General features: G+C 37.4%; 2 protein-coding genes across 3 annotated transcripts; both read right to left on the bottom strand.

The window, feature by feature from the left end:
* Positions 1-12,788: 12,788 nt before the first annotated feature.
* Positions 12,789-18,008, bottom strand: LOC113547039 (uncharacterized). 2 transcript variants are annotated; one of them, XM_053234392.1, is made up of 9 exons: positions 17,921-18,008; positions 17,165-17,401; positions 15,741-16,067; positions 15,316-15,651; positions 15,092-15,214; positions 14,529-14,600; positions 14,295-14,378; positions 13,625-13,653; positions 12,789-13,465 (listed from the first exon to the last, which is right to left on the bottom strand). In XM_053234392.1, the coding sequence occupies exons 1-9, from the start codon at positions 17,994-17,996 to the stop codon at positions 13,415-13,417; spliced, it is 1,335 nt and encodes a 444-aa protein (XP_053090367.1). In that variant the 5' UTR covers positions 17,997-18,008; the 3' UTR covers positions 12,789-13,414. The 2 variants fall into 2 exon arrangements, with proteins under 2 accessions (XP_053090367.1, XP_026803022.2); XM_026947221.3 differs by having other exon boundaries at positions 14,538-14,600.
* A 1,664-nt stretch (positions 18,009-19,672) lies between these two features.
* LOC113547032 (E3 ubiquitin-protein ligase TRIM35-like) lies at positions 19,673-22,738 on the bottom strand. Its single transcript, XM_026947210.3, has 6 exons — positions 22,009-22,738; positions 21,365-21,460; positions 21,042-21,272; positions 20,891-20,913; positions 20,686-20,804; positions 19,673-20,599 (listed from the first exon to the last, which is right to left on the bottom strand). Exons 1-6 carry the CDS (start codon positions 22,405-22,407, stop codon positions 20,055-20,057), a joined length of 1,413 nt encoding a protein of 470 aa, XP_026803011.3. The 5' UTR covers positions 22,408-22,738; the 3' UTR covers positions 19,673-20,054.
* Between the last annotated feature and the right edge of the window lie 2,611 nt (positions 22,739-25,349).

Below are 25,349 nucleotides of genomic sequence, written 5' to 3'. Positions count from 1 at the left end.
GGATTTTACATCCTGTTGACATCGGACACAACAGTGAGGACATCAGTCAGGTTTGGAGGGTCACACACTTACAGTCCACATTCAGGGGCAGGAATCTAATGTTTAAGTCCATTCCCTGATCCTGTAATGGTAAAATAACGTAGAGTAGCACTGGTTTTGAGTTGCTCTGCCCTATTCTTTCATATAGAATTATGTTCTCCATGCCACCTGTAGTGATTGGATATAAGCCAAGACAATTATGGTGCATAATGTGTGAACAGTTGGCAAAGAGCATGAAATCGAAGTGGCTCTGTGCGTTTGCCTGAAAACTAACCCACATACTGTTATACATCATTGTTTTCTCATCAAAAACACATTACTGTTAGCTTGTGCTGTTAACATAAACGATCTCTAGATCTGGTTCCCACAGATTTGGAAACCAGTTGCTATGCATTTACTATTCTGAGCTCTACCAACCTTCACCACTAACAGTGACAAATAATAGTGCTTCTGAAATGAGCCACAGTTTGTTTTCAAATGCCATTCAAAACAGACGAGGCCTTGAGGTCCCTCAGTTTGTCATAAGCTCCGAATGGATGAGCCTCTCCCATTCTATCACTGGCACACCCCTCCAGCATCCCCAGCTGTAATATTAACTGCTGTGAGAGATGGCCATGAGACCCCCTTTTTCACTGAGCCTTGGGGGCTATGCATCTTAAACCCCCCTCGTCAGCGTCATGCTTGTGCACTGATGATCCATTCCAGCGACATCAATTTCACATTACTTGAACACTCATGATGCATGGTGCCTCTTTAGCCAATCTCTTACATATTTATCACGCACATATGTACCATGTCATAACCCTCCCAATCACAATACACTCACTTGGAGACATGCAGGCGATCAGGGTGATTGATTTTACGCAGCAATGTTAATTTGAGGTTCTAGCAGGGTGCAGGGTGCTGCTGCGTTTGGTCTGTGTCGATTTGCTGAAACTGAAAATGCCACAGTGTTTGCCACTCCGGGTCTGAGCAGCAGGGCTCCGCCGAGAGCACAAAGTGTCTAATGGGCCTTATTGATCGCCAAACGCAGCAGAGTGATGGATGGCAAAATAAAAGCCCCCCCCCCAGCCCACTCCTATCTCTCCCCCTCACCACTATCTACTAACCTCTGATCAGCCTGAGCGAATGTCCACCATGACACCAGCTGCAACTGGGACCAAACCCCCCCCACACCCCGCCCCCACCCCCACCATCCATCACCACCTCCACCGCCAAACAAATGGAGCGTTCTAAAGAGTTCTAATTGGTGAACTGCATTCCAATATGCATATATCACACCGGAGAATACTTAAGCAGGGTCGTATTTAACAGCAGTCTAAGCCTCTGAGCCTTAAAATTGTAGGTTTATACTGGCAAACCTGCAGGAGGGAGAGAAAGAGTAAGCATCAATATGTACAGTATTATAATCAATTTGTCCATAATGTTGCTGAATAAGTGGGGATGTGGGGAACCAAAATTTCATCATCAAAATGCTTAATGTTTCTGGTGTGTTTATTGGTGTGAAAGACACAGAAATGCATGTTAACTTCATACCCCATGCCTCTGCTGCTGCTTCCAACTGCTTCATGCATTGTACCACATATTATAATGATAAGGAAAAAATACCAATCAGTTGAAAGCATGAGGGAGGGAGAGAGCAAGCCGAGGGAGGAGAAAATATTGCATCGTAATTGAGATGATGGCTGGAACCTTCTGCAAAAGCCATTATGTTTGTTGTTGTGGAATCAGGCTTAATGTTATCAGATGAGGGACTAGTGCCAATTATAAATATTTCTCTCTCTCCCTTCATTCCCCCTCTCTCCCTGCCTCTCTCATTCCCTCTTCTCCTCTCATTCTCTATTTCCCTTGGCTGCTTTTGCCTTTAATTCGAAAATCAAATTAGCAGGGTGGTATGCAAGCAAACACCTACATGCACACACACTCTCTCTGTCTCTGCCTCTCAAATTTTTAATCTCTCCGTTTTCCATACTGCTATCATTCAGTGAAAAATATGTAACCTTGTTCTGCCCCTCCTTCTTGACACATGTACCCCCTAAACTTGCACATGAGGTACCGCAAACATAATATTCTGTGATCATGGCCAGCAGATTTGTCAGTTTATCCTAGCTCCCCCCAGGCTCGCTTAACATTAACTTCCTCAGGTTTCATGTTAATGAAGGATCCTGTTCCCGCTTAATAGACGCTCACACTCGGGTCTGCACCAAAAATCAATTTCCAGTCTTTTGCACAGAGCATGTCTGTAGTAGGCTCTCCGAGAGGAGCGGACACTGTGGTGTCAGAGGAAAAAGTCCATTATAGTAAGAGATCCAGAGATGAAGATAGGAGTGGAGAAAGAAGGAGAATAATGGAACCAAGTATAAAGAGAAAAAAAGCAAAGCCACAGGAGGCATTTATCACAGAGAAAGTGAGAAAGACACTACTAAGGAGAGTATGCAAGAAAAGGGGATAATAAGAGGAGAAAACAAGTGATTGATTACATTGCATTAATCAGCAAACCAGATAATTTGATATGCATACAAAGAAATGAATAAGGAAGAAAAATTAAGTATCAATAATAACACCCAGGATTGTCCAAGCAGTAGCTGGAGTAGCTGCAGGTAGAAAAGGTGAAGAGGAGGTGAAATCCTCCAGAAAATTTGTCTCGGCCAAACGAGAGAGAACAAAAAGAGAGAAAGGAAAGAAAGCCATACATGTAATGACAAATAACAGGCTCGTGGCACTTAACGGCAAAACAGTGGCGTCCATAACAAGGCCACACAGCAGCGGCCATTAAATATTTATCTCCTCCTCTTGAGATTCCAGTAATCTGCGTCATCATGTCGATGAGGCCAATCACTACTGTGGCCACAGCCAGAGGACACCGAAAAGAGAGAGAGAGAGAGAGAGGGAGAGAGAGAGAGAGAAGCCGCGCCGAGACCTTTCTCTCTATGGGTTTGGAGTTTGTGCCCAGTTCTGTAGGCAAATCTCCAAACCCCTGAGTCCCCTGGAAAGGACGACAGAAAAAAGGATTTGTGGTGACTGAGGCAAGATTTTGGTGGTCAGTAATCACTGTGTTGACGTGTCAGTGTACAATTACGTCTTACATAAATGTGTACAGATGCATGACGGTTGTAAATTAAGCGCATACTAGAGGGAAAATGGTGGCTTTAAGGTGGAATGAGTGACAGTTTAGGGTGGAATAGTGAATCTAATTGTCTACAATGAGTCATTTTCTGTCACACTCACTTCCAGTTCAGCCTGAACCATTATCAGTTTGTTGTATTGTATAACTAGTGAACAGTAACATACAGTTTATGTTTTGCAGGTTTCAGAATGTTCTGAATTTGTAAGCGGCACAAGTGGGATTTAATAACACAGTCAGGCAATTGTAAAATCATTTTGCTATTTATCACAGAATCAATGAAATGTGCTGAGCAGTTTGCTTTCCTATAGCACAACACACAAAAGCGTGCCTTCCTGCCTCCCCTGCTAACATTAGCTGGAAATGTCATTAATTTAGTTCGCCAAATGTTATGCTTCAGCTTGACAGTGATTTTTCTAGTCTTGCTCCTAATCACAGTGTGGTGCGGTGGTGCTAACTGAATTTGATCTTACAGCTGTTTTTAATCATTCATTCTTGAAAAAAATAGTGTCTGTTTTTGTTTGCAGGAAAATATCAACTCTACATTGCTTCATTACCAAATGAATGAATTATGATGGTAATCCATTAGATGCCTCCTGAGGAGACTACTTACAGCCTCCTGCCTGCTACTGACACCAGCACTGATGTGTTTCCTGGTTAACAGCAGGCAGGCAGGAAGTAGCATGGCAAGTGTGTGTGTGTGTGTGTGTGTGTGTCAGAGCAGGTATGAGACAGCACTCAAGACACTGTGTTACAGATTCTCGGCAGAGCTCTCACACTTTCAGTGCTGCTGTAGTCTATAGGTGATCGACTCAGACATTTTCCACATCCATCTCTAATGGAGAACTAATGGAGCTCATGAGAGAGAGTTCATTTGTAGACATTAACATTTACAGCATCTAACAGATGTCCTTATCCAGACTTCTTTATAGTCTCTATCAAAAACATATCCTCATGCTAGTTCACTAGATCTGGGACTAGGGATACCATCAAGCTAAAACCCTTTTAGGAGGATTTAGTACAGAATGGAAAGAAAACACACAAGACAAGGGATTTTTTTTATTTTAATTCAAGTAATTGGTGAAGAGGTAGGTCTTTAGTCTTAGTGTGAAGACAGCCAGTTACTCAGCTGTTCAAACAGCCAGGGGAAGTTCATTCCTCCACCTCGGAGCCAGGGCAAAGAAGAGTCCTGACGCATGTCTTTCTTATACCTTGAGGGATGGTGGTTTGAGTCAAGCTGTGGTTATAGCTTGAAGAGAGCGCAGTGCTGAGCAGTGTGTGATAAGTGCCTTACTGTAGGTGATGCAGGTTTGTTTTTGGTTTTGTACTCAAGCATCAGTGGTTTCATTCTGATGTGGGCAGCTACAGGAAGCCAGTGGAGAGAATGCAGCAATGGGGTGATGTGGGAGAACATAAGGAACTGGTTTGCTTGAGGTATGATATTAGGTACACATTAATACATAATGTGTTAATGAGTTATTCCACAACAGCCTGTTGATCATAATGTTTATCATGTTATAGCTCATCTAATATGGCAGATGTCCAGGCAGAAATGTAGAGAACAGATCATCAGCCTGATTAGCTTATCCTCTAGCTTTAATTGAATTAGTTATGATGTGAAATAATTTTTTTGCAGCTCTATTCCTCCTGCCTTTTCATCTACTGGCATGCCCAATTTCCCTCAAAACTCCACTCCACTGCTAATGAAATGTCAGCATTGCTGCTTTGCCCTTTTCCTCCTCTTCTGCTAACTACCTGCAGCACTTCAGCTCCTCCTTTGCTGAGCCTCCATCCTCATTTAGAAGCTGGGGGAAAAGGCCGAGATGCTCCTTTAAGCTAGATATCTTAGTAGCCTCAGGCAGCGTAAACAAGTTTCTCTCAGTTTTCACCTGTGCAGCACTGCACCAATACTTACAGAAAGCTGAGGTTGGATGGAAACTGAGCACCTTGGCGGTGTGTCCATCAGTGTAGTCTCACTTTCACACAGTGCACTGTTTCACTCATTCCCTGTCTTGTTCACACTGCAGCACTCCTGTTTGAAGGTTTGCACTTTAACATCTCCTCCCACTGGGGCCTTGCTTTTACCAATACACACACTGTAGAATATTGTTGCGTCTACACATCTCCTATACTGTGCTTTATGGTGTTATTATGGGGTGAGGCATTACAATGCGAGTACTAATGGTGAAATTATTCCTTTATTTATAATTATCCTTACATAGTAACCAGGTATGCTGTGAAAAATATGTGATTTTTCCCTTGATATAATACAAAATAATTGCATTCTAGTGCTATATGTAAGTTTGAATATTGTGCTTTTCATAGCAGACTGGGTGAGATTTATAGATGTCAGAGTTCCGTTACCGCTCTCCGCCCACACCTTAACAAGCACATTAGCATGATTTCCACCAAAGATCCATTTCCTCTTGAGCACACTTACAGCAACAGGCATCCTGTTATATCACCAAAAAAAAATTTTTTTCAAAAATACACTTTGAATATTCATGTCTCAGAATTAATGCCACAGAAAACTATCTTTCATATAAAAAGACAAAAGATGTGGATTCATTACCCCAAGGCTAATTAAGGCATGTTTTATTCTGCAATGTAAAGCTACCACTAGATATTTGAATAGAAACATAACTAGAATAGAATAGATTTACATAACTAGATTTAACTAGATAACTAGTTTTAATCCACACATTGCGTATTCTCATAGATTTACCATTTAAGGCTGAGCCCATTAAATGGCTAGAACAAATACTGTGAATGTGATCAGATTTTTTTTGTGTGTGATTGATCAGATGTGATTAACGGAGAGGATTTAAATTGTAGTTGAATATGCTGCTCCATACAATGGGACTCTGGCAACATGAGATTCATCCTCAAGCACAGTTGCAGCTGTAGGAGAGCAGAGATCTTAAGTAAAGTGTTCTTCTTCTCATTTACAGTCACAGAAAAAGGTTAAGTCTGCTTCCTTTGTTCATGCTGGCATTTGCTTGCTCCCTCTAATCCTCGACCATCTGTATCAGCTTTGCACCGAGCACAGAGGACTGCGGAGAAATAAACCCATTAGAACGCTCATTTGTAAAGATACCCATCTGCTTTCATTACAGTCTGAAATTGGTTTTGGTTTGGTTTGGTTTGGTTTGGTTTGGTTTATTTATTTATTTATTTATTTATTATTATTATTATTAGTAGTAGTAGTAGTTATTGTAATTTTTAGAATATATAAGGCTTTATAAGATTTTATTTATTGTCAACAATGAATTTATGTCAAAGATGTTATTTACATAGCATTGGATATATGTGAAATCAAAATATTAAAAATGTTAAAAAGCTCTGTCTGCTTTTTGAAACCTTATTGAAATGTTTCATGTTTACAGATGAATATCTTAAAAATGACAAGCGCTGTCAAACAGAACCTTATCCTTCTAAGGTCTCATCATGCCTAAGCTCTGTAAATGTATATTATATGTAAGTTACTGTAAGTAAGGTAAAATGCACCAAAGTCTCAAAAAACTTTAGACAGAGCGATCCTCATCTCATCCCTGTGGAACACTATAAGTAATTGAATTTTCTTATTTTTCAGTTTTTTTTTATAGTGCTTTTAACAACAGTCACAGTCACAAAGTAGCTTTAGAGAAATCTGGGTCTAGACCCCTAATGAGCAAGCCAAAGGCGACAGTTGTGAGGAAAAACATTAGGACATTAGACATTAGGAGGAATTCTTTAGAGGTGAGATTAAAAATTTTAAAATAGAGGAACTTAACCTTCTCTAGACGAAATTGGACAGTGGAATTATCGTAGGAAGAGTGCAAGTACACAGTACATGGGGATTCAGTTCAAAGTGAGTTTGTTGAAAGATATGAGATATGAGAAGATTCAAGAAGTCAGTCAGATGAATGATTGAGAGAATGAGGGAATGACCCTAGTAATGATTTCACATGGAACCAGACCAAACAAACAAGGAACTTTTATGTCATTTTTACAGTATTTTTCCCCCAGACTGGCCTTTAAAGCATAAATTTCAGTTCTCCTGAGTTACTGCCTATCTGATAAAAAAGGTTTAAGTGTTTTATAATTTCAAGTCAGTGTAACCTTTTATGATGTGGATGTTGCCAGTCATTACAGATGTGAGTTTGCATAAGCCTTGGTTTTAAATCTCTGTTGACGTGTGCAGGTTTGGCTGTGTTAATGTGCAAAGACAGAAGTGCAGCATGTTGCAGCAAATGTGTTGTTTGACTGAAATACTTTGCAGAACTACAACTCATGCGCTATTTCAGAGAGGAAATACAATGACTCAACCTATCTTCACACCGTTCCTGGAGCTCACAGCTGTAATTCCCTGTAGCATGATGTGGCCGTAGTTGCTCCTCGCTGAGGGCCAAATAACTGGAGACAAGAGTGTGAAGCAGGCCATGTGGTGACCTTGGCAGGCTCTCTTCCACATACCTCCTATTCTATCCACACCTGCTTTCCTCCTTTCCATGTTTTATGAGGCTTTGGTGAATGAATGACATTTTTTTGTAGTTTCTAATTCACTGCTGAAGGATTCTGCTTCGGAAGACCTTGACGGCAAGCGAGAGCCTTCCAACTCCCCTGCTCCTCACACATGTTTGAATAGAGAAGCAAATCTGTATAACACAGAAGAACCTTGGACACATGAAGAGAGCTGTGCTTTGTTGATAAAGACATTCCAATTCTACATTTTACATTTCAGATTGAAGGACTGAAGACTGAAGTGCACTGACGCAGGAGAGAGAGAGAGAGAGAGAGAAAGAGAGAGAGAGAGAGAGAGAGAGCGTATCATGCAAGGAAACATTACTTTTTTAAAAATGCATATTGACATAAGGAAAACATTGTTTTTTCATATATTTGACTAATATTGAATGTCATGCATACATGTTATAATTCTATAATGTATATGTAAAATGTACTTTCTAAACTGAATCTCATTACAATATTTTATCTTGTCATGTATCAGCTAAGCACAACTTTCTTATAATATGCATGACACAATTACATTTTCTCCTGCAATGCAACAGTGCCATCTACTTTTTTTTTTTTTTTTTTAAAAAAAAGGGAACAGCCTGGGCTTCTCAATAAAACAATTTACAGTCTATATATCTGCTTTTATAACACCATCCATACTGTTTACAGTAAATGAAGTGCGTGTGTGTGTGTGTGCATGGTTTATATCTTTTGGGGACCAAATGTGCCCACAAAGACAGGAAGATCTGACAAGGTCCTCAGAAGGATAGTAAGGCAAATGTGTGCATGTGTGTATGTGTGTGTAGTAAAAGTGCACAAACGCTTGACATGATATCCTGATATGCTGATTAGAACATTATAATATTCTAATAATTTGGTCGTTTGGACAAACAAAATTAGAATTTTGTGCTGGTCCATTTTACTGATTAAAGATATAGTATATACTTAAAAACAGTGGATGTATATACCTTGTAAAATATCAGTTTTTGAATAATTTCAGTAAACTCACAAAGTCCAAGAGAGAACGTTACACAATATTATATAACAATATCGCCCTCTAGTGCCCAGTATAATGTCTTTACAGCCGATATCCTTAGTATCTCATTTGTACATTATTAATATGTTACTACTGTACTCATAATACATAATTATTAGTGGTCGGTATTATTTTGAATATTTTGAACACTTCAAAAGTCCATTTCAATGGCATAGTTTAAGTTGTCCAAAAGACTGATGTCAACTTCAAATGTATCGAACATGTACATCAACAAAAGTTCTAATGTCAAGGACAGTCCTCGTTGTTTCCTAAATTTGGTAGTTTTTGAATGTTTTTTTAATCATCATTTACCAACTCATCAACGCTCTTTGTCCCCTACTGCCCTCCTTGGGGTAATCAGCCCTTGATTAGCTCAATTTCTTTGCCCACCCTAGGTTCTTTTGTTTCTATGTTAAAGTACATCTGCACCCACAGGCATCATTTCCTCAGACAAGTTCTTCCTCGTCCAGCCAGCCATAATGACTAGATTCAGTAATGTTCTGATTAAATTAAGCCATTACTAATTTACTAGATTCCATTACACTGGACCCACTACTGTGACCCTATTAGTACAACAAAGTCTAATACATTAAACACTATTATGTAAAAGGTTTCTGTGTAGTCTTTTTTTTTTCATCATCAAATACAGTGTACTGATCTAAGCATGTTTTTGGGAGAATAACTACATTTGCTGTTAGATTTGGAGCTAAATACATTTCAGATAAACAAACTGCATTGACTCTTTTTTGTGGTACTCAAATAAATCATATCTTATATGTTTTTTTTAATGCAAAGGTCAGTACATCAGCACACGAGGAGTGCACAGAGAACAGATAAATGCCCAGATGAAAATTAACACAGTAGGGGAGGTAGGTTACAATAAGATCCTGAACTAACTTTGAAGTAACTAAATTTAAGCAATAAAACTGCAAAAAATAATAATAACAGTTTTATTCATGCAGTAAACTATTAAATGTGGGTAGCACCTCATGGAACTACACCACTATGGGTAACAAGTCAAATGAATTTAAAGCTGGATTAAAGTTGTATAAATATCCAACAACTGTTTGCATCTTAGGAATAGAAAGACATCTAATCAAATAAGAGAAATATGTTAGGCAACAGTCAGTTCTCGAAGTTGATGTGATGGAAGCAGGAAAATTGGGCAAGCATAAGGATTTGAGTGCCTTTGACAAGGGCCAAATTGTGCTGGCTAAACAACTGGGTCTCCAAAAAAGAGCATCTCCAAAACACCAGGTCTTGTAGGGTGTTACCGTTATGCAGTGGTTAGTACCTACCAAAGGTGGTCAAAGAAAGACCAACTGGTGAACCGGCGATAGGGTCGTGGGCACCTAAGGCTCACTGATGCGTGTGGGGAGTGAACGCTAGCCCGTCTGGTCCGATCCCACAGAAGAGCTACTGTAGCACAAACTGCTGAAAAGGTTAATGCTGGCTATGATAGAAAGGTGTCAGAACGCACAGTGCATCGCAGCTATGGGGCTGCATAGCCGCAGACCAGTCAGAGTGCCCATGCTGACCTCTGTCCACTGCCGAAAGCACCTGAGCATCAGAACTGGACCATGGAGCAATGGAAGAGGTTGGCCGGCCTGATGAATCACGTTTTTCTTTTACATTATGTGGACAACCAGGTGCGTGTGCGTCGCTTACCTGAGGAAGAGATGGCACCAGGATGCACTATGGGAAGAAGGCAAGCCGGCTGAGGCAGTGTGATGCTCTGGGCAATGTTCTTCTGGGAAACCTTGTGTCCTGGCATTCATGTGGATGCTATTTTGACACGTACCACCTACCTAATCATTGTTGCAGACCAAGTGACCCCCTTCATGGCAGTGGTGTTCCCTAATGGCAGTGGCTTCTTTCAGCAGGATAATGTGCCCTGCCACACTGCAAAAATTGTTCAGGAATGGTTTAAGGAACATGACAAAGTGTTCAAGATGTTGACTTGGCCTCCAAATTCCCCAGATCTCAAGCCGATCGAACATCTGTGGGATGTGCTGGACAAACAAGTCCGATCCATGGAGGCCCCACCTCACAACTTACATGAACTTAAAGGATCTGCTGATAATTTCTTGGTGCCAGATACCACAGCACACCTTCAGAGGTCTTGTGGAGTCCATGCCTCAACAGCTTAGAGCTGTTCTGGCCACACAAGGGGGACCTACACAATATTAAGCAAGTTTTAGATTTTTAGATTTCCAAACATTAGTTTTCCAGAACAAAAATAAAAGTTACAGAAAAATGTTTGTATGTCAGTAAAGAAAGCAGCATATTACATAAGAGACCACTTTTCAGACAAAAACATAATGAAAGCTGCTGGGTTTTGCTGCAATAATAAGAAGCAAGTGTGCCAGTCAAAGTCTTCAGAAGAACTGTGGCTGCTTCGGATGCTCTGCTTATGGATGCTCCATAAAACTTATAGCTAATTTCCTTATAAAACTGCAAAAATTGTACCTGAGACTACTATTTTTTTTAAAGAGAGGGGTGATCACACCAACTATTGACTTTGTTTCATTTATTACTGTTTACTGCTCTTTATAGTATTTTTTTAAATGTAGAAACATTTAATTTCATTAAATTAGGCATCTTTGCTCTACAGCATTTCTTTGCATGTGCAAAAGACTTTTGCACAGTACTGTATATATATATATATATATATATATATATATATATATATATATATATATATATATATATATATATATATATATATATATATAATTGCTGATATATAAATATATATAATTGCTCCTCATCTGACAGAGCTGTCTGAATTAATGAGATGTTCTACAATGCAGGGGATCTGGTTAAAAACTATGGAAGGCTAAATACTCAGGAATATAAACACAATTAAGACCTACTGTGCCTCACATGTACTTTTGCTGTGTTGAAACCTGGAACTGAAATGGACACATTTGGGATTAACATGAGTCTACAATATTTATAATATTGAAGTGTGTGTGTGTGTGTGTGTGTGTGTGTGTGTCGTGGGGTGGGGGGGTTTGATTGAGAAGGGGTCAAGAACTAATTTTGGGGTTTCACAAAATGGAGTGAAAACCTTTTTTGCAAAAAAAAAAAAAAAAAAATTCAAAATTGTTATCTTTTGGAAAAAAAAAACCCCACACACCTAAAATTTGTGATTGCAAATGTTTTCACCTCATTTTGTGAAACCCCAAAATTAGTTCTGCCATTATAAAACAGAGATTTAACTGAGACAAGAATTTAACTTGTTGGCCTTGGCACAAAGTGTTACATTTGGCAGAAACCCAACACTGCGTATCATCCTGAGAACACCATGCCCACAGTGAAGCATGGTGATGGTAGCATCATTTTGTAGGAATGCTTTTCATCAGCAGAGACTGGGACATTGGTCAGGGTTGAAGGTACAATGGATGGAAATACCGAGAAATTCTAGATGAAATCCTGTTCTAGCATACAGAGACCTGAGACTTGGGCAGAGGGTTGAACTTCCAACGGGACAAAACCCTTAAGCATACTGCCAAACCTACACAGCAGAGCTTCAAAACCAGGAACCTGAATGTATTAAAATCTTCATGAATCTTGGAACAATTTAGCACATATTTACCATGAGTCTAGTAATTATTATTGCTTTAATTCTTATTTCTTTTTATACTAATAATGTGTGGCATAATTTTAAGCAAATCAACAGTCAAATAACCAGTAAAATTAAATAAACAAGTGAAGTAAAAATTGCCTTAAATTAAAAAAAAAAAAAAATTATTTACATTAAACAATGCAATATTTTGAGCTAAAACTGACGACAGCTGGAGAGTGGAGAGATATTTTTTCAAAATTGATAACATGTCGCCTTACTTTTTATTGACAGGACCATAAAAGTGCATAATTAAGCAATATCACACAAGCAAGAGTGCAGTTATACTGAATATCAGTACGGCTGTGATTTGGCCTTCGGCACAAGGCTGTAGGGTGAATGCTAATCACAGCCACGCTGATATTCAATATAATTGCATGATTGCAAGAGTGATGTTGCTTTTATACAACAGTTCTAGAAACAAGAAATTAAGATGAATAAGTGATATTTCAGACACAATATGGCCAAATGTTCTGTTTATTTTTGCTCCACTAATAGAAACAGATTCCGAAAAAGCCACGCTCACTTTATAACACACTGGCTAGCTAACTAGCTAGCTCACATTGATTTGTACATTCCCATTAAAAGTGCTTCCAGTAAAACTGGCGTCCCTTCTTCCTTTTCATCTTCATCTGAGGAGCTTTCATATTTTAAGTCAAAGTATAATTTGCCATGTCCGCTGATGATGTCACTAAATGTACTGTAACCATTTCAAACTAGGGAGTGGAATTTTATGTGGTGAACATGGAGGACCAGAGTGATACACACAGTGAAACATCTCAATGCGGTTATAGTAAATACAAGCCCTCTTGGAACGCTACTCGACCAATCAAGTTAGTGGACCAGAACTAACTGTTGTATAAGGTACATTACACAATGGTGATGTGGTTAAACTATATTTTAAATGAATCTATGAATACAGATACAAAGTATTACATTTAATCTATTTGAACCTAAACTAGATATATCTATAATATTAATTTCTGTAATAGACAGAAAGCATAGACAGATCAGAGGGAGAACAGGATTTAAAAGATAAGGCAAGTTTGGCATTTCCATTATATAGTACAGCTTATATTTGCATTCCTGCTCCTCACTTTAAGTTGATAGTTGAGTAGATAACTGAGTCACTGGTACATGGCATCTGTTTAAATCACACAAAGACATGAAGATAGAATACATAGACAGGAAGATTTGTCAGTTATGAATGTCTGTCAGTGCACCTCTTGTCAGAATACAGCATCTTATGAGCCACTGTGTAAATTGCAAAAGCTTAAATGGGAATATATTGGTTATTGCTTACCTTGTTCCTTTTAAAATTCCCACTAACTCCTGTAAAGATCATTTACAACACTATTGTGAGTTATATTGCAGCTATTTTACAGTTTATTACATAGACCAGCAGTAGTGTAGTCAAAAACCAAAATGAAAATGGTTCCATTTATAAACTCTTCTTGGTTTACAAATCCAAACCGTTTCGTAGTCAGTAATTAATTATACTGAGTTGTGAAGACGTGGCAGAGTTGGAGAAGCAGAAAAGCTGATTTCATTAAGAAAATATCTTGATTATTTTATCTAAAATTTTTACACTATGAGATTATTATGAAAAACAAATCTACAGTTATTAAATCTGTTTATAGACAATTTTACTTTTTATTTCGAATTTGAAATCAGTTTGGACGATAATTTTGATCTATATATAATTTAAATTATTTATTCTTTAAAAATAGCTAAATTACCTTCCCATACAATAAGAACAAGGTTTTTAAACTTGAAGTAAGGAAAAAATGTCTACTTCATATTTATTTTATAGTAATCCCATAATATTAAATATTGGAACAACATGCCTTTAAGATATTTTCATTTGCAGAGAAACCTTTTTTACTGTAGTGTACAACAATGTAGAGCAGTGTTAATTCCGAATGATATGAGCAGAAAAAAGAAATAGAGTGGAAACTGATCTCTAATTTTACCATGATCAAGTTCCACTATGGTGATGGAGGCATAGTGGGGCTCTTCTCCTTCTTTTTCTTCTTCGGTTTTTACCATGCCAGCATCTAGACAAAAGACAAAATATCTTTACCTTAAGTAATATTTGTATTAACCAAATGTGTTTAGAAAAGCAAAAACACTTCCAGTCCATTGCTGCAACTTATGTTTATTAGATACAGTACTAATAGAACCACATTATAGTAACACTGTTATACCTCTGTTACCTTGAGCTGAATCCGAATGGTGTGGATAATCTCTGCACTTCATCTCTATCACAGGTGTTCCATCTAGATTAATACACAAAATCACTCAAACAAAGATGTAAGATTTGGGTAGAGAAGTGCTATTGTAAGCTGTTCCCGGGAACAACATTTCATTATGTGGGTTGTACTGTGCCCCAAACCACACAATAGGCACGAAGTAGTATTTCTAAATAAATAAAGACACCACTAGTGTACAGATCTATTTTGCTGCTAATTATCTGCTGCCATTATTGTCTTTTCTTTGGTGTTACAAAAGTGTTATGAGATTTAAAACATTTTTGCTCACAACAAACATGACTTGAGATCCAGCACACATTGTAAGCTCTTTGCGAACCATGACTTCAGCAGTCAGATGAAACCAAGATGATGTCAAGAAAATCCTGATGAAATGGTTGATCTTTATTTGGGGGTCAGTCAGTTATGATAAGTATGAATGTGTATCTTGAAATTAAGGTTTTTAATCTCCTAAACTTGTTAATGATAGGAAAAGTGTTTAGAATAGCAGGTATGTTTACCTGTGGAGGATGTTCTTTGACTGTAAAACAACAGAGCTCCAAGCAAAACCACCACACACCCGGACACAGTGAACACAATGGTGACCACAGTCTGGGTGTCACTGCCCTCTTCCACACTGTTTCCTGTAGAGATGCAGTACATACTAATCAAAATGTACTGAATCCGAGAAAAGAATCACAAAGAACCTGCTACTGCTGCTAGTGAACACGTAAAATAGCATTACCCTGGGTGGGGAGAGCTGTGGTGTGTTTTGGTATAGCCGAACGAGGCTCTTTTCTTAATGACTGGACGAGGTAGAGCGTTATTGGGGCCAGAGCTCTGAGTGTGTTCTCAGTAAACACAGCACACTGGCAGAGGAGCTGGTCCTCAAAGACACTGTTCAGTGTTACACTGACTCTCCTCTTCATGTCTCTTTGTGTCAGGACTTCCTGTTTAATTAGCATTGCCCTGTTTCCCTCCATCCTCAGCCAGGCCAGAATAACTCGGTCTGTCGTGTCAGACACCTCGCAGGTCAGAACCACTGACTGATTCCTGATTATGACAGTGGGCTCTGCGAAGACTAAGATTAATATGTGTCAGAACATAAATCTAACAGTATTCTGTGTAATACTACTGAAAAAAAGTGTGAAAGGTCACTGTGTTACAAACCTCTTAGAGTGTGGAGTGTTAAGGATGAATAGGTGTTTTTATCATTCACAAGACATCTATATGTTCCACTGTAACTGAATTTCACAGGTGAGATGTGAAAGATGAAATCATTTCCATTGTAGAATGTGGATGAATGCTTCCCTGGTACAATCTCTCCATGTACTCTAAGCTTTTTCTCTCTTTCTGCAGCTATCATTATCTCATTTGTGCAGTTTAGCTGTCGGATCCACATTATTCTCTCGTAAGACTTTTTGGACTTGCAGATGAGGGCCAAATTACTACTGTTAGAGCTTTCTCTGTATAGAATATACTTTTTTGGTGGTGTATCTAGAAAGACATCAAGAACAGAAGATAACTTTCATGTACTCTGTTTATTGCTAAAATTACTAAAATTTAAGACCTCAACATGCACCACAATGACCAGGACAGGACACTGCCACATTTTTAAAGGAAAAGTTTTGATTTCAGATTGAACTGTATGCTGGTGCTTATCAGGAAAATTGTCCAATTTAACTAGTTGACAAGGAAGATAGTTTTTGATAGTTTGATAGTCAGTTTATCAGGGTGGTACTGAGAAAATATAATTAAGTGAAAGTATAGATAATGTGTCAAAAGTGGAAGTATCCAGCCAAAAATGTACTCAACTGAAAGTATAAAAAAGTGCTAAAAAAAAAAAAAAAAAAAGATTTAACTCATGAAATTAGGTTTGCGTCATGTTTTCAGGTCAAAATTATGAAAAAAAAAGAAGTTATTATTATGTCAGGTAAAACTAACACTACTAAATAAATAATGCTATACAGTTTGCTAATGAATTATTCAGAAGTAAAATATCATGTAAATAACCAATATTTAGCATTAGGGAGAATTTGACTTTCTGGCTAGCCAATTATGTTAGTTACTGGAATGCTAGTCTAACCTGGCATTAGCAAAGAAAACAGTCTAACTTTGTTAATTTTGGTCAGTTAACATTAGCAAATTAGCAAAACCTATTTAAACATGCTTTTTCAAATTATATTCCATTAGAGTCCATGACTTCAAAGGAAATGCCTCATTTTATGCAAGTCTTTGGTTACTCCAGCATATTGAAACGTTTTTGTAAGGTAAAGGTTTAGTAGCTCATCCTCAAGTGACGAATTGGCAAGATTCTTTCTTTTTTCTACAGTGATGAACAGAAGCCCATTATACTGACAAATTGAACACAGTCATTGGCTGGATGAGAGAAGAAGATTCCTTTGTGATTTGTAAGGAGCATTTTTAAGGTCTAAATAAAAAAGTAAGGAGTAAAAGTATGTTTTTTCTTGAAAATCTAGCAAACAAGTATTCAATTTCAATAACAGTCAAGTGAGGTATAAATACCCAAAAATAATAATTAAGTATAGTAACAAAGTTACTTGAATATTTTCTAGTTTACACAACATACTCACATTCTGACACTTCCAGTGTTTGAGTCCTATAAATGTTTTTATTTCCCCGGTGTCTCAGTATGCAGTAGTATTTCCCTCGACTGCGATGGTCGACGTTGTGTAAAATGATGTAGGCAGTGTTGTTGTAGAACAGAGTGCTGTTAGGAACAGGAGCTTCTTCTCTCTCCCACTGAACAGTGGAGGATTCTGGGAGGTCAGACACCTCACAGCTCAGTGTCACATCAGTTCCATGCTGGGCTTTTAGAAACAGAGAGTGTTATCGATAGCTGCTGGCAGAGCAAGGCTTTTACTAAGACATTCCTCTGTGATGTTGCTGTTAAAGTATCCTGTAGAAGCATTGTGAAATAATATTTTGTTTAAATTTTAATGAATTGGTTGTCTGTTCCTGACTTTTGGACTGACTAAAGAAGAATTTATGTAACAGCCACTGAGTTCAGTAGGATCCTGTGCCTCAACTCTTAAAGAACACTGTTACTGGAGGACATCTGCAGATTTGCAAATAACCAGTTTCACTTCATGAAGATCAGTAGTGTCCTGACAAATTATTACATAATAGAGCTTGTAGACTCCCAACATTATTATTATTATTATTATTATTATTATTATTATTATTATCCTGACTGGGTAGTATCATATGTTGGGTAGTATCATATGTATGGTCACGGTAACGTGACTTGATTCTCATTTTAAACACTGGAAACACTTTACAAATAGTATCACTGCATGTGTAGCGATAAAGTAAAAAAAAAAACTCACCTTGAGTCAACGCAGCTTGAATTCTGCAGCAGAATATTAATACCCAAATAAAGAGGTTTAACAGTGTGAATTGCATGGTTATCACTACTTTATGAGGAACTGAAGACAATTTGCCTTTTTTTTGCATGAATTTCTTCACAGGAAATGAAAGCTGAAGTTACCCTTTAAAATGCACAAAAATAGGCATATAATTTTTTACACCTGGTATATGAATATTAGAAGACATATATATAACTTATATAGTAGTAATATTTTCTTATGTCAGTTCCCTTTAAAAACAACCATTTTGGGCAATTTAAAGTAAATACTTTTCATCCCTTAATGTTAGTAAAATACTACAAAAGGCTGTAGTGGCAGATCACCCTTTGAAGTGTCCTACGTGGGCTTCTTCACTCCTGAGCTGATATTGGAACACTTTTCTGTAAACCAAGTTTCAGAATGTTGAAGGTTGTAATATCACTGGCTATTTTAACTATCATGTAGGTGCACAAACGTGCACTGACTTCTGAGAAATGAACCAACTTTACAGATCAAGATATAGGGAGCATCTCACTATTTTACTTGATGCCTCCTTGATTTCTTGCTCCTACATCCTTTGTCCTTCCATAAAATAAAACCTTGAACAACATATCAATTATTTAAATGTGCTCAGGGGAAACAAGGAGAGCAGAGATAGAATACCTTTTTTAATGTAGTATGTGACATAAGAATACAGTATAACTCCACCTCCTCCAAGGAACAAATTCCAAAAAATAATAATTAAATACACTAACATAAAAGCAATAAAACATTGGATATAAAGGTTCATCTGTGTCTCAGAAGTCAAACTACAGTTTTGTATACAATTTGTTTTTACACAACAAACAAGTCTGGATCTCAAACTGCTGGAAAAGTAAAACTGAAATTTACACTTGTCTCAAAACATAGAACAGGCACAGTGCAGATGATTAGCAAATAGACAGGGAGAGACTTGATAATTGCAACAAACCATGATATCAAACACAGAATAAGCAGCTCAGTAATGTCTTTAGTAAACACCAGGAACGAGACCTCACAATGATTAATTTAAATCAAGTGATTGTGAATGTGATGTGGTCTGTACTTTTGAGAATCATGGGAGTTGGAGTTTTCAAGAGAGGGAGACGAGACAGATCTGGTCATGTTTTAACCCATATGATACAGCAGCCATGGATAATGTATGATAGTTAAATACAACCTGTGGTTAAATGACTATAGGGAACAGTATTATCATAAAATTCTTGTTTTTAACACCTTTAATGGCTGTCTCTCTCACCATGCCACTCTCTCTTCCACATCCTCTCAGTGATCAGTTACACAGGGCCGTCAAACTGAACACATCACTGATCACATCATGAAAATAACAACAATTACTGCACACATCTGTACAAATATATAACTGTCCACATTACTAATATTTAAATTGGTAATATTTTATTTGTATATGTTTTGATTGTCCAATTATACAGATTAACAATGTTTATCATCAATATGAACAAAATTATTTTATTTCACTCGGAATTGATTTTAAGTTGTGAATCATCACCTTATGCAGTATTAACATACAAATCCATCTGATCTTTGCGAAACCACAAACTGCTGGTGGAGGGAAACTTAGAGCTTGAATTCTCCTCCACTGCACAGTTTCACACACAACACACACAGCCAGCTAAACATTTCACCCAGGATTAACAGCACAGCGCTAACAAGTACAAATACAGTAAAGATACGAGCTTTCAAAGTCTCAGTTTATTTCAAATGATTTAAAATACATCAATAAAATTAAATCTAGATCTATTTCAGCTAATTCTACATTTAAACACACTTTTGTGATTTTAATGAAATGCTATCTCATTGTTTTGACTTACTCAGACTTTCAAAATATATATAATATAATATAATATAATATAATATAATATAATATGTTTTTAGATATTATCTTATTTTTTATGTTAATTTGTTATTTTAATATATTCTATAAATCTTTTGAGTTGCGTCACTTAAAAAAACACAATGTACGCTTCAGGGTTTCCAAAGGGAAAAAGACTTACACAAAGAATATGAATCTTTTAATCTGCAATATTTCATTAATGAACCGGAATAAACAATATCAGCTCTAACTGATCTGATTTACTCTTACAGAGCACTGAAGTGGGAGGATCTTTAGAGGAGATTTTGTACCAAAAACACTTTGGAATGGAAGTAACTTGCCAGCAAATCTGTGTGTGAAAGTGTGTATGTGTGTGTTAGTGAGAGGGTCAGAAAATGACAGCTTTCCTCTGTCCCAGTCCAGCTGCACTCTGATCCTCTGGAGTTTCTGTTCTACTGAAAGGAAAGTGTCTGGGTGTGGTGTAGAACGTGTCCCATATATACTCGTAAAATGCAACACACACCAGATTCCTCTTCTAGAGAATACATTCCCCTTCCTCTTAGCAGACTCTGTCATAACACCAACAAACCAATATTTAGAGTCTCCAACTTCAACATCCCAGCAGTGTGTCCCTGAGTTAAAACCCTCAGAGCCCAGGATGCACAAATATTCATCAAATCTCTCTGGATTATCAGGAAGCTTCTGTATCTTATCACTGAGTTTCACACTGGTCAGATCATCAGATACAATGAGTTCAGGATGAACAGTGTTGGGATCCAAAGTTATAGGTGCTGAGAAAAACAAACACAACAAAACAAAAAAAAATTATACACGAAGGAAGGAAGGAAGGAAGGAAGGAAGGAAGGAAGGGGCTTACTGTATTGGACAGCGTCCTGCATCTTCTCCCAGACTCTGAACTTCAGGTTGGACAGATGTTTTGCCACATGGATCAGTGCTCCTGAAAGCTCCTCTGGATGCTGCAGTGTGCACTGAGCTCTGCAAAAACATTCAGGAGTCAGTGTTGCTGTAGGTTTGGATTCAGAAACACAGAGAACGAGAGAGACAGGAACCACATCACTCACCTTTTCACTGTTGCCTTGTAGTTCTGTAAAACAACAAAGTAAATATCAGTGGATATGATTTACATTTTTACACGACTGACACATGACATTTCTGATGATGTCAAGAAGTTTTACTTTCTCACAGTATAAATAGTGACTAAATGATCCTCACTTGTAAGAACGAGACGTCTTCAGCTCTCATCTCCTCTTCTATGGCTCTGATTGTGTCTGAAAGAGATGATATGTCTCTTCTCAGCTTCTCAATCTTCTCCTTCATCATCTGACTCTTCTGCTCCTCTTCCTCTCTCAGTGCAGCGATCTTGGCTGCCTCTTCATCTCGTAGAAACTGGTGAAGCTTCTCAAAAACCTCTTTAATCTGCCGCTCTGTGTGTTGGGCCTGAATCTGCAGTGAAGATGAAATTAAATGAAATATACCTGATTATGTAATGATGTAAAATATGATTATAATATCAAACCCATGTTATTGATTCTAACCTTTATATGTTCTGCAGTCTGACACCAGTTCAGTTTACAGTCTTTAAAGATCTTCAGTTTCTCCTGTAGGGGCTTCAGTGCAGTTTTCAGCTCCTCCTGAAACAAATCAACACACTGCATGGAGACTCTGTGTTTCAGCTCTTACTTTACACATCATTAACTCACATAACCTCTCGCTGACAGGATTTAACTGAACAATGTTCAATATGTGTTTTTAAAGTTAGAAGTAGATTGTAATGCAAGGCACTTATAGTTATATTCTCCTTTACAAGAATTCATAGCAGTTTTCAAAATGCACCAAGTGCAGAATAAATTAATGAAAAGGTTAGACTTATAGGATGTGGATTTATTGGTGTTTCACTGCTTTAGTCTAAGATGGAAGGGCTGTTCCCATTTATGCAGGTGACACAGATGGTAAAAATCTGAATATGAGGGAATGGCAGACTCACACACTTGATAAGTATTATAATATTAAATTGATTACAACATAATTATTAATTATCAAATAATTAATTATTTGTGCAGTGTTAATTATAAATAACACCACATTTTTTGTAGTGGATCTGTTCAGGAATTAATGTATAAAATAAACTTTATTCTCAAGTTTCTTATGTGATACCACCATTAGCATAAATTTTATTTACCTTACAGTCTGTTACAGCCTCGTCAATGGGGCAGAATTTGTGGTTGGTGTGTTTTCTTGAATCCCGACACACCAGACACACCGGCTGTTGATCATCCAGACAGAAGAGTTTGAGTTTCTCACTGTGCAGACTGCAGACTGTTTCAGACACTGATGAAGAGCTCTGACTTCTCTCCTGTAAGAAAGTCTCACACAGGTTCTTTAAGGCCAGGTTTGTGGGAGGATCAGTCATCAATGACTTCCTCCTACAAACAGGACATTCTCTGGATCCTTTGGTCTCCCAGAACTGCTGCAAACACACTTTACACACACTGTGACTGCAGAGCAGAAGAACAGGGTCCTTGAAGATTTCACAGCAGACAGGACAGGACAAATCCTCCTCTGAAAACTTAGAAGCCATTTTATTTTGCTGCTGTTGTTTTTCTCTCCAGTCTGAACACTCACAGTTTCACTTTCACTTTGATAAAAAGTAATCACACCCTGATTTCAGGTTTCTTTAACGTTAAACAAATAACTTTGTAGGTCCAGTTAGTAATCACTTCCTTTCACAGTGCTGAAAATCAGACTCGGATTTCTCCATAAACCGAGAATAAAACTAAACTCCCCAGAGCAGAACACTGCAGAATGTTTATGAAGGACTGCAGTCGTCTCAGACTCAGCACTTCCTTAATAGGAGGAGTTTTAGAGAGACACATTATGACCTGTTACAGTCATCATTTACATCAGAAACAGCAGATCATGCTTACTTATGCTTAAATACTGACTGCTAAGACAATTTGCAGTAATTTTGTCACAAATTTATCCAGTGAAAGAATTGAACTGCACTGAGATTGATGTTCTAAATCTGTCAGTTAAGGATATAAAGCCCAGAATGCTCCAATCACCAATGGCATGATCTTGACTTTTAAATCCTCACATCTGGATTTCCGTCAGAACAGTGCAGTCTTACAAACAACAAAAAATACTGCCCCAAACCTGAGTTGGAGGCAATACCCACATACAGAATTTCTACTTTAAAAAATTGCTGTACCTGCAAGGAAATATTATAATTGATATAATTATAATTATATTATAATTATGATAATGGTATACTAAGTCCATATTCCACCATATAAAAAATAGTTTAAAAATTGTGGGGACATGAGATCATATGATCATACTGTGTAGAACAAGGGATGCCACCAGAGGTGATCCCAGTACCAAAACCTTCAAAGATCTGAAAAAATCTCCTTTAAGGAGATCAGTTAGGGTCTGAAACAATATCTACCCTAGTGAAAAAAAGTATACTTTATTGAATTTGTAATATATTTCCTGTTTCAATAGTACCATTGTAACAATGCATTGAAAGTATACTTTCAAAGTACATTATTAAATAACCTGAAGTTGTAGTACACTTTAAGTTCAATTTTGGAGTAATTTTTAAGTGTACTTCTTCATGCTTGCAATTCACTTCATTACTGCTTTCAGAAAGTAATAAAACATATGATAAATGCATTGAAAGCCCATTTAAAACATTTTTAAATAAAGTGTATGCACTGCACAAAGGGCTACTCTTGTAATTGTGATTTAAGTATTTTAATAAATTTATACAATGTCACAGAGAGGTCCAATGTATAAACATCAATCCATGACTAATTTAATACCAACAGCACACCGTACGAACACAAGAAAATGTGTTCTACAGGAAAGTAACCTTTTATCGAATGTGTTTTTGAAATGTTTCAGAAGAATTTTGGGCGAAATGAGCAATTAAATTAGCATTAGCCGCTATCAGTGCTGTGGCTGAAGCTTACAGAGTGCTAACAGTTAGCCTTCTAGCTAATCCAATAGACTTAATATTGTTTGGGAACTTAGTTGGCTTGGTATTGCTAACTTCATAGAGCTAGCTATTTATAAAGGCAGTGTTGCAGTTTACAGACTTGGTAGTTGATGTTTAACTGTTTGTGCTCTTGTCTGAGGGGATTTGTGCATTTTTTAAAGTTGCTATTCACACTTCTTGTTTTTGACAGCGAGGCCGCGAATTAGCCATCATCTCAGTCTCCAGTTAGCTTAGCCTGTTAGCTAGCTAGCTAGTCGTGTGAGTGAGAGATAGAGAGAGAGACGTTGCTAAAGTTCGGTGCTGTGCCTCGAGATGCCCGCGGTGTTGGAAAAGGGTACGATGGAGATTTCAGGGAAAAGAAGAGGCAGAAACTCTGTGAACAACCCGACAAAAAGTTTTACTTCCAACGGCAACAGTAACAATTCTTGGTCAGTGATGAAGAGCAGGGTAAGTGACAGGTGGTAGCAGGCCCGGATTGGGTCATGCGAGATCTGTGCTAATTTTGTGCTAAGTATATTTTAGTTGTAATTAAACTGTAGTAGAGCAGAATGTTAAGTGTATTTAGTGTACTTTTATGTGCTAAATTGGAACAACTTCAAGTATACTTAGTACACTTTAAGTATATGCATGTGTAAGATAATTGTATGCTTGATTAGTGATATTAAAGTGTACTTTTTTGTATGTACATTACAAATTAATTAAGAGTGTCTTCAAAACACACAAGCAATATACCATAAATATATTATTTTTGAGTAAAAATATGCTATTTTCTTCCCCCAATGCTGAATGCACTTGTTGTCATTACAATACAATAAATAACATGTAACTTCAATAATAGACAGATACACATAATGAACAACTCAAACAGTGTTTATTAAAACCTCATATGGTTTTAGCATTGCACGACAGAACAAAATGCACCATGTTTTTAAATAAAAAGAATGCTGAAAGAAAACATACATAAAAAATTGAAACATTGTGGAACAGCAGCAAACTTTTTCTTGCTGAATTGGTCATTGTTGCACTTGTGCCTGATGGCCGCTCGCACATCAGACGCACTTGTGTGTGGAAACTCCACAAGAACAGCATCTGTTAACAAAGTAAAAGAGGTAAGGTCAGAGGGCATGTTCATACAACTTTTTCTTTGAACTACATCAGACAGTAAACATCATGTATTAAACCCAAACTACTTAATAAAAGTACATCATGATTAGCAGTGAGTAAATGTATCAGTATGTCATGTCAATATTGCTTCCAGTGTATTAATCAAACATGGAGTATACAAGAGAAGTATGTACACCTATGTAACATCACAATATAAATCAAATGATACAACATTGAAGTTGAAAAGTATAGTATTTATAGTACAGATCAGGCTAAACTGTAATGTAGACATGTACATTTTCTGTAAAGCTGCTTTGAAATGATGTGTATTATGAAAAACACAATTTACTGGTATCCCAGAGACTCAACTGACAAATTAATACATAGTTGGGAGATGTACCTATTAGGAATAAATTTTA

Source organism: Pangasianodon hypophthalmus, chromosome 5 (assembly GCF_027358585.1).
Source record: "Pangasianodon hypophthalmus isolate fPanHyp1 chromosome 5, fPanHyp1.pri, whole genome shotgun sequence".
Classification (NCBI taxonomy): Eukaryota; Metazoa; Chordata; class Actinopteri; order Siluriformes; family Pangasiidae; genus Pangasianodon; species Pangasianodon hypophthalmus.
The sequence above is the reverse complement of the archived record's forward strand: the minus strand, read 5'-3'. Positions and strand labels throughout refer to the sequence as shown.